Source organism: Lepidochelys kempii, chromosome 2 (assembly GCF_965140265.1).
Source record: "Lepidochelys kempii isolate rLepKem1 chromosome 2, rLepKem1.hap2, whole genome shotgun sequence".
Lineage (NCBI taxonomy): Eukaryota > Metazoa > Chordata > Testudines > Cheloniidae > Lepidochelys > Lepidochelys kempii.
The window spans coordinates 216,945,221-216,958,717 of record NC_133257.1 but is presented as its reverse complement, the minus strand read 5'-3'; the positions used below and the strand labels follow the sequence as shown (position 1 = coordinate 216,958,717).

Genomic DNA, 13,497 nt, shown 5'->3' with positions numbered 1-13,497 from the left:
CCCACATGAATTAATCACAGGACATCAAGGTGGGCAAACATTATAATGTATTTATAACTTCACACTTTGTCATTGGCAATTCCTTATGCTGAAGGCATGCCATGAGCACACATTGCAAATACTCTGTATATGTTCTGTGTGTGTGTGTGTGTGTGTTTTTATTTTTTCCTTGAAGTTATATAATCTATGAAATTGTAGGATGGTGTACTTTGGGGGCAGGGGGAGGTAATCAGTAAATGAGTTGGACTAGTTTCCAACTGAAATACAAATGGAAGACCTGATTCTGTTACCCTGTACCTTATAGTCACTCACAACAGTGCAAAGTGAGTGTTATATTGTGCAAAGCATCACCATTCTCATTCATAGCTGCATTGCACACACAGTGCACTACAATATGACTAAACGAGGTGCAGAGCAGCAAAGATTCTGGCCCTATATTTCCAGAAAAAAAGTGTGTTCAGCAATATTCCATTGCTTGACACCATACAAAATGCAGCAGATCTGCTCTCCTTTCAGCTTGCTGCTCTCTCCCCCGGATCATATTTCCTTTATAATATCTTTGTTTTCTAACATTTGAAACAATTGCAGTGAACTTGTGGCCTTGTTGCTAGGTTTCAAGTTAATTTTATGAAGCCAACTGAGGTACTACTTTCACTTCTGAATTCTCAATCAAGCCCTGAGGCGAAATGATCTCGTTTCTTAGCAACCCAGATGGGCAGAGCCAGATTATACATTTGAGCTCTTTTGTACAACAAAAGAAGAAATAGCTCCCAGAATAAACATGTGCTGTGAGTTCATCTCTTTGCTCAGTGTCCCCCAGCACTGTAGAGAAGAGAAGCCTGGCTGTGTGATGCAACACGAGAAGCTCGGCAGAGAAACCTGACTTGACAGAGTGGTGAGTGGTGTCTCTTAACCTCTTCTGTTAAATGCTTCTCTTTGGGGCTGCTTTTGTGGTTGTCACCACATGTATGAATCTATGTGCACCCGGCGATTAAGTGTTTCTGTTTCTAAGCTACTAAAACATGCACCGCAAATCAAGAGTGCAGACTCTACAGAGCCGATAGGGTAACCATGTTGGTAAGTGTGATGACTGTTTCTTTGGTGAAATTTATGGATAATCCCAACCTCTTCCTTTTGCCCAATTAAAGCTTAAAAACAGGACCTAGAAACACTCTGTGGCTGTAATACACAAGGAGACAGTTCTAAGTAAACCAATAATCTAGGGAGATTTTTGTTAAGTATTAAAAACAATTGAATCTACATGATGAATCTTACTCATTCAACAATTGAATCTTACTCATCATGAGGCAAATTATCTACTCTCCTCCTTGTTTCCCTTCCCATAGGGCCTGCCTACCTGCAGTTCTATTGGGCAGGAGTGGGGCAGGACTCTGGGAGCCCACCAGAGGGGTTGCAAACCTCCTGACTACCATAAGGCCTTGCTGTGAGGGGACAAGGAAGGCAGGTTGAGGAATAGGGTCAGTAAAGCCATGGCAATCTGCATCCTCTTTCTAGATGGTAATGGTAGAATTATCAATAATAATGCAGAAAGGGCATTATTTTGAGGGGTAGAATGGAATGACCTGATTGATAATAGGCCTGTCAGTCTGACACTGATACTAGGCAAGATAATGGAGCAGCTGAAATGGGACTTTATTAAAAAAAAGAATTACGGGGGGGGGGGAAGGACATGATTAATGCCAATCAACATTGGTTTATGGAAAACAGATTGTGCCAAACTAACTTGATATTTTAAGAGATTATAAATTTGATAAAGGCAATAGCGATATCCAATGTTTAGACTTCTGTAAGGTATTTGACAAGGTACCACAAGACATTTTAATTTAAAAAGCTAGAATTATGCAAAACTAATATGGCATATTTTCAATGGATTAAACACTGGCTAACTGATGGGTCTCATAAGGTAATTGTAAATGGGGAACTATCATCAAATGAGTGTGTTTCTATTGGGGTCCCACATGGATTGGTTCTTGGCTCTATGCTATTCAACATCATTAATCACCTGGAAGAAAACATAAAATCATTAGTGATATAGTTTGCAGAAATCACAAAGATTGGAGGAGTGGTAAATGAAGAGGACAGGTCACTGATACAGAGTGATCTGGATTGCTTGGTAAACTGAGCACAAGCAAACAATATGCATTTTTAATATGGTTAAATGTAAATGTATACAACTAGGAACAAAGAATGTAGGCCATGCTTACAAGATAAGGGTCTCTATCCCAGGAAGCAGTGACTCTGAAAAACATTTTTGGGGGGCATTGTGGATAATCAGCTGATCATGAGCTGCCAGTGTGACTCTGTGCCCAAAAGAGCTAATGCGATCATAGGGGAATCTTGAGTAGGAGGAGAGAGGTTATTTTTACCTCTGTGTTTGACAGTAGTGTGACCTCTGTTGGAATGCTCTATCCATTTCTGGTGCTCACAATTCAAGGACGCTGATCAGTTGGAAATGATTCAAAGAAGAGCCATGAGAATGATTAAAGGATTATAAAACATGCCTTAAAGCAGTGTTTCTCAACCCTTTTGAGACCAGGGACCGGGCTTGCTGCCTTCCTAAACTATATCAGGAATATCTGAGGGACTGGTGCCAGTCCACGGACCAGTCATTGAGAAACACTGCCTTACAGTGATAGACTCCAGGAGCTCAATTTATTTACCTGAACAAAGAGAAGGTTTAAGGTCTAACCTGATTATAAGTATCTACATGGGGACAAATATTTGATAATGAGCTCTTCAGTGTGGCAGACTGAGGTATAATAAGGTCTAGTGCCTGGAAGTTTGAAGCTAGAGAAATTGAGACTGGAAATAAGGTGTAAACTTTTAACAGGGAGGGTAACTAGCCATTGCAACAACTTAGCAAGGATCATAGTGGATTCTTCATCAGTGACCAAAAAAATATATCCAATCTTGATTTCAGATATGCTCTCATTCAAAAGGAGTTATTTTGGGGGCGTTCTGTGGCCTGTGTTACACAGGAGTGTGACGGGTTGGATCACGGAAACCCTCTGGGAGCTGGCACCTGATGTGCCAAGACTACTTCTGCTCCTGCTTTCCCTGCCCTGTCAGCTTAGGACTTCAGTGCCCTGCCTGGTTTGAGCCAGACCCACTAGCCTGCTGCAAACCCAAACCTAGACCCAGGTCTGAACCACGTCCCCTAGAAGCTGTAGGCTTAACTGAAAGCAGCTGGCAGAAGTGTGCCTGTCTTTAACTCTCAGATGCCCAACTCCAAATGGGGTCCAAACCCTAAATAAATCTGTTTTACCCTGTATAAAGTTTTCCCTCTATAACACTGACAGCGAGATATGCACAGCTGTTTGCACCCCACTCCCCGCTATTAATACATACACTGGGTTAATTAATAAGTAAAAAGTGATTTTTATTAAATACAGAAAGTAGGATTTAAGTGGTTCCAAGTAGTAACAGACAGAACAAAGTGAATTACCAGGCAAAATAAAATAAAACACGCAAGTCTATGTCTAATCAAACTGAATACAGATTAAAAACCTCACCCGTTCCAGTAAGCTTTCTTTTACAGACTAATCTCCTTCTAGTCTGGGTCCAGCAATCACTCACCCTCCCCTTCCCCCTGTAGTTACTGTCCTTTGTTCCAGTTTCTTTCAGGTGTCTTTGGGGGTGGAGAGGCTCGCTCTTTAGCCAGCTGAAGACAAAATGGAGGGGTCTCCCAGGGATTTAAATAGACTTTCTCTTGTGGGTGGAGACCTCCTCCTCTCTCCTATGCGAAGTCCAGCTACAAAATGGAGTTTTGGAGTCACCTGTGCAAGTCACATGTCCATGCATGACTGAGTTCCTTACCAGCCAAGCCACATTCCTGGGAAAGCCCAGATGTGGATTGACATCTCCAAGTTCATTGTTGGCTTAAGGGCTTCTTGATTGGGCACTTACTGAGAATAGTCTTTTCTCAGGAAGCTGACCAACTGCTTCACTAAAACCTACTCGGAATCCAACAAGTATGTAGCCAATATTCATAACTTTGAATACAAAATTGATACATGCATACAAATAGGATTAATAGATTCAGTAGATCATAACCTCTACAGAGAGATGTTGCATGGCATATGTAGCATAAAACATGTTCCAGTTATGTCATATATATACATTCATAAGCATATTTCCATAAAGGCTTATGGGGGGCACCGTCACAAGAAGGTCAGACTAGATGATCACAATGATCCCTTCTGGCCTTGGAATGTATGAATCTCTCTCCATTTGCCCTGCAGAGTGGAGGAAGCAAAGGTTGCAAGGGCTATTACAGGCCTGAAGGAGGAGCGCTGCTACTGCCTGATGGCCTGGTGCTAGGATTCTTCAGCCCAAGCTTCCAGTAATCTCCCAAGCCCAGAGCTGGGTACCTAGGTTGTGCACTTGGGTCAGGATTTGCTTCATGATGAGTGTTTGATATTCTGAGGATAATTTGATTGTGTTCAGGACATAAATCTGAGACCCCGTCCTGCATTGAAGTGAATATGAACCTGCCCACTGGAACCTGCAATGAGACCTCCCTAGATGTTGGACTCTAGGAATTTCTCTTCCCCCACTTCCTAATGCTCTGGACATTTACGTTCAGATGAAACCTTTGTGGCTTGGGAATTCATCTGGCCCTGCTGCTTATCCTTCACTTAAAGTCGTAATTGGGCACTGTCAACATTAAGGAAACCTACACTGGAGCAATTTGCACTGGTGCAAACCTTCTAATGCATGTGGCTGCACTAGTACAAAGCATGACTTTTGCTGGTACAATTTGCTCTCGTCGATTATCCACTGAAGCCCCATCAACATAAACCATAACTGGCACAGCATAGTTATGAATTTCCTTAATGCAGATAGAGTCCTGAGAGTGGGCTCAAGTCACTCTGAATGGCCTTTGCAGATGTTCAGTTCTGGAGTTCAAAGCTAGACGCGTACTACCTGTCAAATTCTGACCTGGGTTCAGATGTCAAATGGCCTCCAAAGATTTTGGGGTGGGGGTTCAGCTCTGCTGTTTTCACTTGGGCCATTCTCTACTCATACACGCAGATATGTCCACAGTAACTGATTGTGATGTCACAGAAGATTATGACTTCAAAGAGACAAATAATAAGTAGCAAGAGCAGATGAACAGCTAAGCAGTAAGGTTACAGTTTTTATGTTGGCTTCCTTAGTAATATGAAAGCAAGGGTGGGGGCGGGAAATCTTAACATCATGATTTATTGGCACACTGGCTCCGAGAATGTTGGCCAAGTTCCTGATGTAATGCCATTAAAATCAAATGCAGTTTTTCAAAACTTTGCCTGAGACACCAGGAATTCATTAAAAACCACTTTTAAAAATACAATGTGAAAAGAAAAGGAAATGAATTATGGAACTGTCTTTGAGATCAATTGGAATCCCTCTGTGGGTTGAGCCACAGCAGTATGTAGCTAGGGAGATTGGGATAAATTCTCTATTGCCCATCATCCGATTAATGTCGCTTCAGTGGTGTAAGGGGTCTATAAGAGGATCAAATTTCTCCACCTAGCATAGAGGCTTCCCTAGATAGTGTAGTGAGGGCTGCCTCCTGATATCCCATGATATATGATATGCCTGGAAGGAGAGGGCATAGCTGGTGTGCAGTTGCACACTAGCTATCCTTGCCTGATGCAATGGTTTCTAGATGGACATAGCAGCTGGGCATAAATTGGAGCAGTGCAGTGTGGGCAGATCCAAGAATGTGGAGAACCACAAAGATGGCGTAAAGGGATTTGGGGTTCTGGAGGGGGCTCCAGGCTGGAGCAGGGGGTTGGGGTGTGGGAGGGGGTGAGGGCTCCAGCTGGGGGTGTGGGCTCTGGGGTGGGGCTGGGGATGAAGGGTTTGGGGTGTAGGAGGGGGCTCTGGGCTGGGGCCAAGGGGTTTGGAGTGTGGGAGAGGGCTCAGGGCTGGGGCAGGGGCTTGTGGTGCAGGAGGGGGTGAGGGGTGCAGGCTCCGGCCGGCGTTTACCTCAGGCCGCTCCCAGAAGCGGCCAGCATGTCCCTCTGGGTTGTAGACCAATAGCTTCCATGATTTTTTGTTTATTGTCCGTGACTTGTCTGTGACGTTTACTAAAAATAACCATGACAAAATCTTAACCTTATTCATATTCAGTTGACTTTAATGGGGCTCTAAGTGGGCTTAAGGGTTCAGTTGTTCAGATCAGCTTACAGAATTGAGGCCTATGGGACTCTTCCAGGGCCATGCAGATACTATGGTGATTGAGTGAGGTATAGGAACCTATGTAGAATGGAATAGAATCTCTGGTGGAGCAAGAAATTGAACCCAGCTCCAAAGTCCCGGTTTGGTGCCATAACTACAAAATCATCCTTCCCCTGTTCCCATCTATAACCACCCAATGATATTATTAATCTAAATACTGATGTTGAATGAAATGTAATGAAGTACAAAGTTTTACAGACATTCATTTATCTTAACTACAGTAATACTGTGCAGCACTTGATACGTAGTTCGTGCTAAACCCATTCAAAACAATCATTAATCAGATGCATTTTTTTTCCAGGGGTTAAAATACCTGCGAGGAAAAATCCCATAATGCTCACCACTAGCTACAAAGGCAAACGGCTCACCTTCACTTTTGAAAGACAATTCAAATTTTCTGCATGCCTGGATTTGGCCTTTGCACAGAGTCAAAGTGTTGTGCAGCCACGCCGAGCCACCTCGCAGAGAGATATATGGCAAAAGCAGCCTCCCGATTTTAACCACAAATTCTATAAATCTTCCAGGCCTTCACGAAAACCAGCAGAAAAGGAAGAACTGAAGAAGGCCAATAGCACAGAATCTGAGACTAAGCAACAGCTACCAAAGATAAAAACCAGCCAGTTCCACACTGCTTTGGAAAGGAAGAAAGAGTTGCCCAAGATTGTCACAAGATTTCCACACATGGGCTCATATGAAGTGGATATAATGTTTGTGAAGAATGGAAAATATAAGACTGGCGTCTACCAAGATCCCAAACCACATGATTTTAGGCAGGTAAGGTATGTAAGAGCATGCCATAGTGGTATGTCTACACAGCACTTTGGAGTGAGTGAGAACAAGCCCCCCAGCCAAGGTCAACAGACTTGGACTAGTGGGTTTCAAGTTACTGCTAATGTCTGGTGTGCGCTTTGAAGTTGCAGCTTAGGGTCTGAAGCCCACCTCTCTTCCCTAGGCCTCAGAGCCTGAGTCACAACTTCAAAGCACTGTCTACACACCTATTCTTAGAATGCTAGCACATAAGAACATAAGAAACGGCTATGCTGGGTCAGACCAAAGGCCCATCTAGCCCAGTATCTTGTCTTCAACAGTGGCCAATGCAAATGACAGGTTGACCCAGGCTGGGAGGCTTGCTCCAAAATGCTGTGTAGACTTACTCCTAGACTATTTGAAGCAGTTTCTCTCTCAGTAGCCATAAAATCCATGATAATTAACTTATTAGGCCACTAGATAGACAAGGTGGTGAGGTAATATATTTTATTGGACCAGCCTCGGTTGGTGAGAGAGACAAGGTGAAGAAGAGTTGTGTGTAAGCTTCTCTCTCTCTCTCTCTCTCTCTCTCTCTCTCTAGCAAAAGTTGGTCCATTAAAAGATATTACCTCACCCACCTTCTCTCTCTAATATCCTGGGACCGACACCACTCACTACATAGGCCACTAGATGTCACTCTTGCAACAAAAACTTTGACCAAACAAGGTGGTTCAGTATTTAACATCTAGCTTTGCTGTAGGCAGCTGGATACAAGCTATAATTAAGAAAAAAATAGTCTCCTGAAAAGCTTTTGGAAAGCACAGGGGTTCCCTGATGAATCTAGCTTTTTGGAGCTCTCCATGAATTTTGCATAAGAGATTGAAATAAAAAAAATATGAATATGACTAGTTCATGACTAATTCATTCCCCCTTACTTTATGATTTTTCCTCCTTCCTACTGGCTGCAATGTCTGGTCTCCAACAACAGTGCCTGAATTGTCCAAGTGACTGGAGGGGAAAGCTTACACTCACATTTATTATTTGTATTTATTATTTATTTAGAGTAAAATGGGGTGAACATTTTCAACCAAAACTCCCTCCCCCCGCCAAAAAAACCCACAAAAACAGATTCAGGTCTACTGAAAAATTTTATGAATTCATGTCAATTTTGGCCAATTGCTTTTGTCAAAACAAAAAAAGAAAAAAATTTGGAAATGTAGAAATGAATCATTTCAGTTGTTCAGGCTAGATTCACCTAGAGATTGAGATGCCAATCACAAAACAGACATTGTGGTGGTGCGGATGACCTAAGGTCTATTCAGGTATTTTATACGAAGTGGAATAGCTTCAAAAAGCGAGATTAAGGCCTGGTCTACACTACAAAGTTTTGTCAGCATAGCTACATCAGCTAGGAATGTGGGAAAAAAACAACCAGGAAAAATAGAAGATTTCTATGGTGAAAAACAGCAACGTCCCCTCCCACCTCCAAAACAAACTTTTAAACTTTTGTTATAATTCACAAAGAAACTAAAAAAAGCAGCATAGACCCTACTGTTTTCTTTTATAGGTCACATTTACCAGGAAAACAATAAATAACTTTTCCCTACTTTCTTTCAGTCACAGCTATAACCCATGGCCAAATTCCTTTGCCAAATTGCTTTCATGGGAAGTTATCTTCCCTATTCTTTGTGTTTACTCAGATTACTTGAAAGCCGATTCTCAGGCCCATGTCTATACTAGGAGTATTTAAGCAATACTGGTCTCTTCTGCCAGCAAAGTGCTCCTAGTGTGGACACAACTATATTGGCAATGCTAGAATTTGTACCAGCATACCAAAAGCACTGCCCATGAGCAAAACAAGCTAGAATGGTGAAAACACAGCTGTGGCCAGTATAGCTGCATCTACAATAGGGGGCTTTGACAGTCAGGGTGCGCCCCTGACCAACACAGTTGTGCTGGCAGAAGTCTGTAGTGTAGACCTGGCTTCAGTCCCTTCTTATTGGCAAAGGAAAATTGTCTAACTGAATGCTGTCTCAAGGGAAATCTCCTTGTGCTTCAACACCTTCATTCTACAGAAATCCTAGTAAAAAACTGATTTCCATTAATATCCACAAATCTAAACTTTTCTCCTTCAACTAAATACTTCAGAGAGGAAGGCTTTTTCTCACACCTCTGCCTCCCAGGCAAAACTCTGCCACTGACACAAAGAAAACACATTCACGCAGCCACTCTGACTCCAACCCTGCACTGAGAGTCAGCTCCTGCTAAGGACTAAATATCCTCAGCACCCATTGTCTTCAGAATCAGGCCCAGGGGGAGAGATGATTCCCCACTCTAACAGTCTGAGCAATACAGTATTAAGCATCTAAGAGTATGTTTCAGTGCTTAATTTGTGCCAGTAAGCTTGCCAGGGCTGAGCCCCGGCACCTCTAGGGCTTGGCAGTTCACAGCCCTGGCACCTCTGGGCTTGCTGCATCTGTTACAAATGTAAAAAAAATTGCTTGAGCCCAGGCACCTCTTTTGTTACAAAGTAAGAACTGGTATGTTTACACAGTGGATGTGGGTAGGGGTGATTCCTAACTCGGGTAGACGTACACATGCTAATTCCACTCAAGTTAGTCGGCTCAAAATTATAGTGTGGCCTTGGCACCTGGGCAGTGGCTCAGGCTAGCCACCTGAGTCTGTGCCCAGGGCTTTGTGGGGAATTGTTGTTTCTAGCTGGAGTCACTGCCTGTGTTGTCATGGCCATGCTGCTATTTTTAGTGCACTAACGGGAGTAGAGCTAGAGCATGTCTGTGTATCCATGCTGGGAATTGCTCTCCCAGCTGCTGTGTAGACATACCCCAATTGGCTAAACTTTATCATATCACCACAGTTGCAGCCAACTGGCAAACCAACTGCACAAGTCTAGTAAGCCCTAGAATATTCTTTTGGATAGTGATGCAAGTTTGAGAGATACGAAGGGCTTGCCTGCCTAGGGAATTTTACTGGCACAATTATACTGAAATAATCATATAAAATAAAAGTCTCCATAAAGACAAGCCCTTACAGTCTCAGTCCCAGGTTCTCCCCTGTGTCAGGGCTGCTTTGTGCATTGCCATCAGTGCAAAGCTGCCTTTAAGCCATGGCAGAATCACACCAGCATAAACTGGAAGAGATGTTTTAGTGGTTTAAAGCCACATTTGCAACCTGTTCTGCCGAGTTTTCCTAGGATCAGGATGGTTTACGCCTTGTCCATTGATGTAGCTGCACGAGTTTGGGACTGAGGTAAGCAACACTAGTTTTTTTTTTTTGTTTTTTTTTTTTTTTACACCAGTGCAGTGCATCTGCATTAAAAATTTGCAGGAGTGTAGTTATATTGGTCCCAAAGCCTCCAGTGTTGACAGGGTCTGAGACAGAAGAACAAGGTACAAAATTCAGAGGTGAAGTAAATGTTGATGCAGATTATGTGATAGTAAGTGGACGTAAATGGCTTTAATTTGGTGTCTTTTTTTACACACTAAAAGCCCAGTTACCCTCTCTTACAACACATGCCCGGGAGCCACAGAGCCCGAGCGCAGCGAGGGAGGAGCCGGGAGGCGTGCGGGGGCTGGCGCCCACTCCTGCAGGAGCCCCTGGGGAGGGGGCCGTGACTGCTCCCCACTAGCGGCGCTGCCACCTTTGAAGGGCTGCTGCCCCGCCCCCCCGCGCGCTGTGCCGGCTTCTCCATGGCTGGGGCTCGACACCCCCGCAAGCCAACACTTTTTGGCGCCCCCAACCACTTGGCGCTCTAGGCGACCACCTAGTTTGCATAGTGGTTACACCATGTAAGCAGTGCTGGTGCAACTCCCATTGAAATCAGTGGGAGTTGCACCCTGTAACTGAAGGCAGAATTGGGCCCCATAGGATTAGAAAGTGGGTGCCGCTAATAGAGTTTAAGGTCATACTCCTATTAGTAGCTTTTCCTGCTGTCCTCCATTCTGACCCACTGGTGTGCCTATTATACTACATTCCATCCGTTCAGTTTCACATCTGCTTTCATCAAATTACCAGCCTGTTGTTTACACTGCCATTTTGGTGACCTCTGAATTTGGCCCTGGGAGTATTTCTGCTGCACAAGCTCTCACCATTTCAGTTTTCACAGGTCCAGTTGACTAAGGCATAATGTCCCCATAACTTATACAGATCATTAACCCAGACCCCACTAAACCTGGTGATTACCAATTTTCTTCCAAAATACTGGATCACTCATTTGTAATCTGACCAGGACGTCACTGCCTAAACACGGGTATGTTTATATCCATTACAGCTTGTGGAGGTCTGCGAAAGTTGTGAATTTGGTTTGTGTTTCTATCTAAGGCCCTGGTGTACACAAAGTTAGGTCAATATAAGTCACCTTGCATCAACCTACTTGTGTACTCAAATTTGTCTCCGGCCAACATAAATATCCCATTACAGCGATGCTGTAAAATCATCTCCCTGAATGGCATAGAGACATGGTCAACCTACTGAAGTCAATCCAGTGCCAGGGTATAAACTGTGGTATAGACCTGTGTCTACCCTAACAGTCCTTCAGCAGCTGTCCCACAATGCCCCATTCCCTGCGACAGTGATTACTCTGATCATAATTATAAACTCCACTACCCAGAGGTCACTGAGACAAAAAGTTTACCCGCTCCCTTCCACACACTTTAAAGCCCTATGTGTTTTTTTTTTTAAATGTCTTTTCCTGATTGCCCACCTTGGCAAGCACACCTAGCAGGTCACCCTTTGCTCTGTGCAACTGCCCAGTCAACCATGCCAGCAATCCAACTGGAAACAGCAGGTTTCAACAAGGAAGTGTTCTTATTCCCTTTTTAGCATTGCCTTCCACAGAACTCCAAAATTAGGTGAAAGAGCTCACCCTAATGAAAATCTCTTTTTCCTGCAGGCTTCTAAGTCCACTTTATTAATCTTGTCCTATGCACATGAGGACTCTGGAGAGAGGCTATTAATTCAGCCAAAAGCTGGTAACCATCAGCTACCTTTATTCCCTCTTGTTGCAAAATCCAGGACATTTTGTTTGTTTATTTTAAATCTTGTCTATTTTGAACCCAGAGTCCTTTTTTACTAAATATATCCTTTTGATAAAGCATCTCTTTGAAGCTCATTGGCTGCTTTGTTCGAGCATTGTTTCTAGCAAGTCTTAGTTCTCCCGCCACAGGATTCCCTTAAATGTACTCATTGGAGTACAGAGTAGAGCAGGGTGGGAAACAGTTTCCCATTCTTTGAAAAATGTTGAGATTGCCAATAATTTTCCAACCTGCACTGGGACAAAACTGAGATGTTTTAAAATTTGCCATGATCAGAAATCCCATCCTGGACCCGAGAAAGTTGTGTTGAAACTAATAAATTTCTGCAAAAAGTTTTGGGTTTCAATGAACCAGTGTTCTTTTGTTGAAAAAAAACCAAAAACATTTTGTCTGAAAAATCCCTGACCAGCTCTAGTACAAGATGTATAGTCACGATGCTCCTTAGGTCCACCAAATGGGGTTGAGGGAAGGTGATGCTAAGTACTCCCTCTGTACAGAGAGCTCGACATATTGACTCCAAGACATCCTCATCCTTCACTGTTTTAGGACCTGGATTCCCTTCTGTGGAAAACTGCTGCATTGCTATTATTAATTATACTGTGGTAGTGCTAAGGAGTCCCACTCATGGACCAGCATCCCATGGTGCTAGGTGCTGTACGAACAGAATATAAAGATGGTTCCTACCTCGGAGAGCTTATCTCTGGGCAACTAAGCTAATGACCAGATGTTTAGCTGGTGTAGTGCCATTGAAGTCAATGGCACTATACCAGTTTAGCCAGCTGGAGATCTTTTAACCCTAAATCTTCTGTTTTATGAATTGAAAAGCCATTAAAGCTATTTTGGATGTACTGATATATCTTGTCCTTTGTCTAATTTCAGCACATAAGGGCTTCTCTGACTCTTGGTTTCAGTATGATAACACGTCTGACATTGCAATGTTCCCTTGTCTTGTGCAGCATGAAACTAATATACCAGACTTTGTGACAAGTTACCCCAGAGACCCTTTCAATTTAAAGTTCAAATCCCAGCATTTAAATGCAGGTAAGTCTTTGCTGACATGCAAACTCACTGTATGGTAGAAGTTAGCTATTGATGTGGTAACTTCAGTGGGTAGAAATAAGGCTGTGAGGTAAATGACCTTAGGGGAGGTTAAGTAGCCTCAAATGAAGCATAAGGCACTGAATGCCAATATGTCCGGACAATTAGTATACAAATTAAAGTTTATTCCCCTAGTTAACATGTGTGACCTATCTCAAGACCTGACTCATGCACATCATCTCATTGTCTCAGAATACCTCATGAGGGCAGGGTTGGGTCCTCATCCTATATCACTGGATTGGGGGAGGGGAAGTAGCATTCATGCATGGAAGTAACAGCAGATGGATAAATTGCTTCTAGACACAGATTTACTGTTGATAGAAGTTCCTAAGTCAGCTAAATTTCACTGTTAGAG

The 13,497-nt window shown here is 43.2% G+C and overlaps 1 protein-coding gene across 2 annotated transcripts in view; it reads left to right on the top strand.

The window, feature by feature from the left end:
* Positions 1-786: 786 nt before the first annotated feature.
* Positions 787-13,497, top strand: part of C2H7orf78 (chromosome 2 C7orf78 homolog) — a 29,677-nt gene continuing 16,966 nt past the window's right edge. For both annotated transcript variants that reach the window (XM_073329552.1, XM_073329553.1), the window contains exons 1-3: positions 787-895; positions 6,548-7,020; positions 13,001-13,085. In XM_073329552.1, coding sequence (XP_073185653.1) covers positions 6,580-7,020; positions 13,001-13,085 — 526 coding nt within the window. In that variant the 5' untranslated portion in view covers positions 787-895; positions 6,548-6,579. The remainder of the gene's footprint in view (positions 896-6,547; positions 7,021-13,000; positions 13,086-13,497) is intronic.